Here is a 4,684-nt window from a genome sequence, read left to right on the forward strand (position 1 = left end):
TCTCTATTGGGCTCAGGGCCATCTGTAAATTAGCTTAGATGGCCCATAGGGCCATCTCCCAAAATCCTTAATAATAATAATAATAATAATAATAATGCATTACATTTTTTNTGTGTGTGTCAGATGAGCAGGAGACCTCGGGCAGCATCATCTACACAGTGGAGCTGAAGAGGTACGGGGGCCCTCTGGGCATCACCATATCAGGCACCGAGGAGCCCTTCGACCCCATCACTATATCCGGCCTGACCAAGAGAGGCCTGGCCGAGAGGTACACACACACACACACACACACACACACACACGCACATACACACACACACACACACACACACACACACACACACACACACACACAATGTCTCCTCTTAGAAATCTAGGTTACTAGTAGTTAGAGCTCGTGCACAGCAGTAAAGCAGCTGGAGGTAATTGCTTTGTTCCTACATTTTTCAATATATATATAAAAACATTTTTTAAATGAGTGCTACTAAACTATTATAACAACCATATTCAAATTATTTGACATTTAAAAATGTAAAATAAATGACTAAATGAAACAAATACCTTATTTTAACTTCATTTGATCCCAACACTTAGTACGGTAAACACATCTTATCAGGCACCATGTGAAGTCTTACACAACTATTAGTACTATGGAACTATATTTGTATTACTTTTCTTGAACAATAATGCACAATTGGATGTTGTAACAACAAAGGCACGAAAGCAGACCAATAAAACACAGATGTAAACAAATTCAATTTGAAATGCTGAAACGTTAGCTCTGCATTGGGTTTTTTGAGGAACATGTTTGTTAGGGGTTAACAGAATACTTTTTGGCAAATGAAACTGCATGTAAACATAAGGCACCTTTCACAGGAATCATTGGTAAACTACACAAATTATTTTTTTATGGTTTGGAATTATTCTTTGTGCGTATAACAATGTAACACTTTATTTAGGGGAAACTGGTTTCCGTGACTGCTGCTCAATTTTAGAATGAAATAAAATAAAAGATAAATAGAACACAAATATTCAAATAAAGAAAGAGCTCAATTAAGAATGTGCAAAAAAGGAAAGCACATAATAAAATAAAGATATGTATATAAACAATTGAAGTTAAAGTAAAATGTCTAATACAATTAATAAAAATATAATAAGGATTAGATCTTCTTTTTTTTTGACTCACAGACAACTAGTCCCACCAATAAAGTTATCCAGTGTGAATTCTGTGTGGCTCATGAAAAGTGTTCACACATACAGTATATGTCTCCACACATCGACTGACCCCCAGAAATGAACTGTAGCAGCACTGGTGAGGCAGAGAGCTACAGATTAAAGACAGCTTCCTCCATCCTCAGTGAGAATAACAACTATAACCCTCAGGTAACAGTAAAGTTAGGGTCACAACCTTTTGACTCTCAAGCGCGGTTACTGATTTAGTCAGAATTGTCCCATTTCCATTATCTGCAGTGAACATTTTTAATTTGGATCATTCCGGCACTCAAGAAAACTTTAGCCCAGACCTGTGCTGCCTTATTTAGGCTTCATGAAGCAGTGGGGGAAAACCTTATTAGGAGAAATAACAGGATATGCCTTGGGCAATAAATAGAGGGATTCCCCGGCAGCAGCTGAGTGTGCAGCAGGCTCCACGTGACGAGGTGCTGACGGGTGAGATAATGAGGAGCATGATGCAGTGGAGAGGTGGCAGGGCAGCCAGTGTGCACAGCAACAGGCTCAACATGTCGTAATGGCTCTGAATCATAATCATCCACTGGCAAATACAGCTTATAAACTTCTAAATAAAATGCTTTTATAACAGGCTAACGCTTTATTCCCACAAAACACACCCAAAGAGATTTGGTTTATTGGAGTTTGTCTTTTTCGTATTTTCTGTCGTCGTCGATGAAACATACCTGATGGCTAAAAGCACTCTATACTGTAAATAGACTCATTTTCACACAGTAAGACTACGTCAACATTTCTGCTTTAAATATTTATATAAATATAAAGTTATTGTGTTCATATTTGTATTCTATATGATTTTTCTATTTTATTTAAAATACAATCATACAGGATTACACAGGATGCAGCTAAAAAATAAAATAAAATAGAAATTTAAATATAAAATAACACAAAATCATTCAAGAGAACGGGGATGTTGCTGATGAGAAAAAAGAAAGAAGTCCCTTTTTATTTAACGTTTTATACATTTTTTATTGGATATTTTACTTTAACAACCATTTACTATTGTTTATACTGTAAAATTATTTATTTTATTTTTATTATCAATTTTCTTTGTATCGCAAATTTTTTTTTGTTTATATGAATATTTTCATTCTATTTTTTTTTTGTATTGTGTCTTTTATTTTATTGCATCCTAAAATCAAGGAACTGTCATCAAAACCGATTTCCCCCAAAGAAAGTATTCTGTTGCACATGGAACATGTTTGCACTGACCTAGTTTGTGAGCCTTGGTATTGGTTGACCAGATTAGGTAAATAGAAACTCAAGATATCAAAAGGAAACCTTCACAAAAACGCTTCTCTGGCTTTAACCAGTGCATTAACTGTGTGTTTTAGTTATGTACATGTGATATATTTGTCTATGACCATGGGTGAGATTAGTGATCTAAAGCATTAATATCTGTATCAAAGTAGGCCGCAGGATAAAGGATTGGTTTGCTTTAACTCTGGTTTCATGCGGTGGCCGGCGATAATGGGAATAAAGGTCGACAGTCACCTTGCTGTGACCCTTCACTAGTCATGCAGTTGTTGACATAAATCAAGTTGAAACACTCATAACTTAAAAATTAATTCCTAAATCCGCTGTAGCCTTGTGTTTCTGGTTTGTATATACTGTGTCCTATAGCTAACATGTGTATACACATACAGTATGTTTTAGAACAAGTCTGTACAAAGTCATGGTCTTTTTATTTAATTTAAAATGATCTAATTAAATTACTCATGACTTCCCGTTCATGATAATGAATGAATCATTATCTTAATTACCTACAACATATCTCAACCTCACGTGTGATAGTCATCTGTTGATGTGAGCATAGAACATAATTGTGCATTTTGTTGTGTGTTTCCTCTTGGGTGTGTGACTGTGTGATGTTTTCATGTGTGTGCAGGACAGGGGCTATTCATGTAGGGGATCGGATCCTGGCGATCAACAGCATCAGTCTGAAAGGGAAGCCCCTGAGTGAGGCCATCCACCTGCTGCAGATGGCTGGGGAGACCGTAACTCTCAAGATCAAAAAACAACTGGACAGTATGTATGAAAAGTGTTTCTAAAAAATAAACAGGATGCAGCTCAAAAACAAACACAAACAAAAAATCATTCAGTAGGTAAAATATATTCACACACATGCAGCATAGTGCATGAGTAAAATAGCCAAGATAATAAATACAATAAAATTATCCAAAAGCATCCACTCAGTATAAAAGTAAGATATAAATAAGACGGAATAAAAATAAAATGGTACATTGTTTTTATTTTGATATTAAAGGTGGGGTAGGTAAGTTTGAGAAACCGGTGTCAAATGTCATCTGTGGAAGCCGTGGCACTGTAAAAGCACGACCAATCATCTGAGCCGGCCCGGCTAAAATAACTGGATGGCCTACCTGTCTGCCAGCCTTCCATCTGTGCACAAACTTATCTCGTACCCTCATTGCTCATGTGCGCGTTCGTGTGTGTTGGAGGAGGGGCTCTGTAAGGAAGTGGCAGATTTTTTCCGGCTGTGTATTTTCAAATTCTAGCTCACTCGAGCTGGTTTCTCCAAAATGACCTACCCAACTTTTGTGAAAAGATCAAAAATACAAGAAAAAGTCCCAAATATATATATAAAAAATATATATATATTAAGACAACATTTAAAATGTAATAAAGTAATAAATAAATGAACAATAATAAGAATGTATGTGTATGAATTATATATATATTAGGGCCGGGACTTTAACGCGTTAATTAAGATTAATTAATTACACAAAAATTAACGCGTTAAAAAAATTAACGCATTTTAATCGCTTATTTGCCAACAGCCGCGGGAACGTTTCTCACTTTGGAATGAGTTTCAGGGGTACCGATTATACTGGAGCAACCAACTTAACGTTCATTGACTTCAAACAAAAAGCCAACCACCGGTGAACAATAGTCCAAAACAATGAACTGAAGAAGCTGATGAGAACCGCTTTGGGGTTGGCCCCGTGGGATGGGACAATTTGTTTTAAAAAAACGGGACGGATGGAAGCATCGAGATAAGAAGAACGGTTGTTTGCAAATTATGCAAAAAATGGAAAATTTGCATATCACCCGAGCACATCAAGCCTCAGTATCACCCTCAATGCAAAACATATAGCAACTAAGCGGTGGAAACCTAGCGTGGACGTTTAGCCCCGACTCGGAGTCAAAGGACCACACACCAAATTCGCGTTGATAAACCAGTGGCCCTAGCCAAACAGAGAAGATTTTAATTTTTTCATCAGGATATTTGGAAAGATGGAAGGATTGGAGGTCAAATCACTGGCACTTTTTTTATTTTATTTTAAAATGGTACTTACACTTTTATGTTGAACTATTTTATTATGTTGTTGGTGCAACTGGCACTTTATGTTGAACTGTTTTAATATGTTTTGGCCAAAAGGTTTTTACTTGAGAAGAAGTTGGACTGGAAAATGTATTA

At 36.4% G+C, this 4,684-nt stretch overlaps 1 protein-coding gene across 1 annotated transcript in view; it reads left to right on the forward strand.

The window, feature by feature from the left end:
* LOC104952656 (glutamate receptor-interacting protein 2-like) overlaps window positions 1–4,684 on the forward strand; it is a 43,209-nt gene that overhangs the window by 416 nt on the left and 38,109 nt on the right. Inside the window, exons 2-3 of the mRNA XM_010779515.1 lie at window positions 124–268; window positions 3,134–3,273. Of these exons, the coding sequence (XP_010777817.1) occupies window positions 124–268; window positions 3,134–3,273 (285 nt within the window). The remainder of the gene's footprint in view (window positions 1–123; window positions 269–3,133; window positions 3,274–4,684) is intronic.

Source organism: Notothenia coriiceps, unplaced genomic scaffold (assembly GCF_000735185.1).
Source record: "Notothenia coriiceps isolate Sejong01 unplaced genomic scaffold, NC01 NC01_scaffold00000339, whole genome shotgun sequence".
NCBI lineage: Eukaryota > Metazoa > Chordata > Actinopteri > Perciformes > Nototheniidae > Notothenia > Notothenia coriiceps.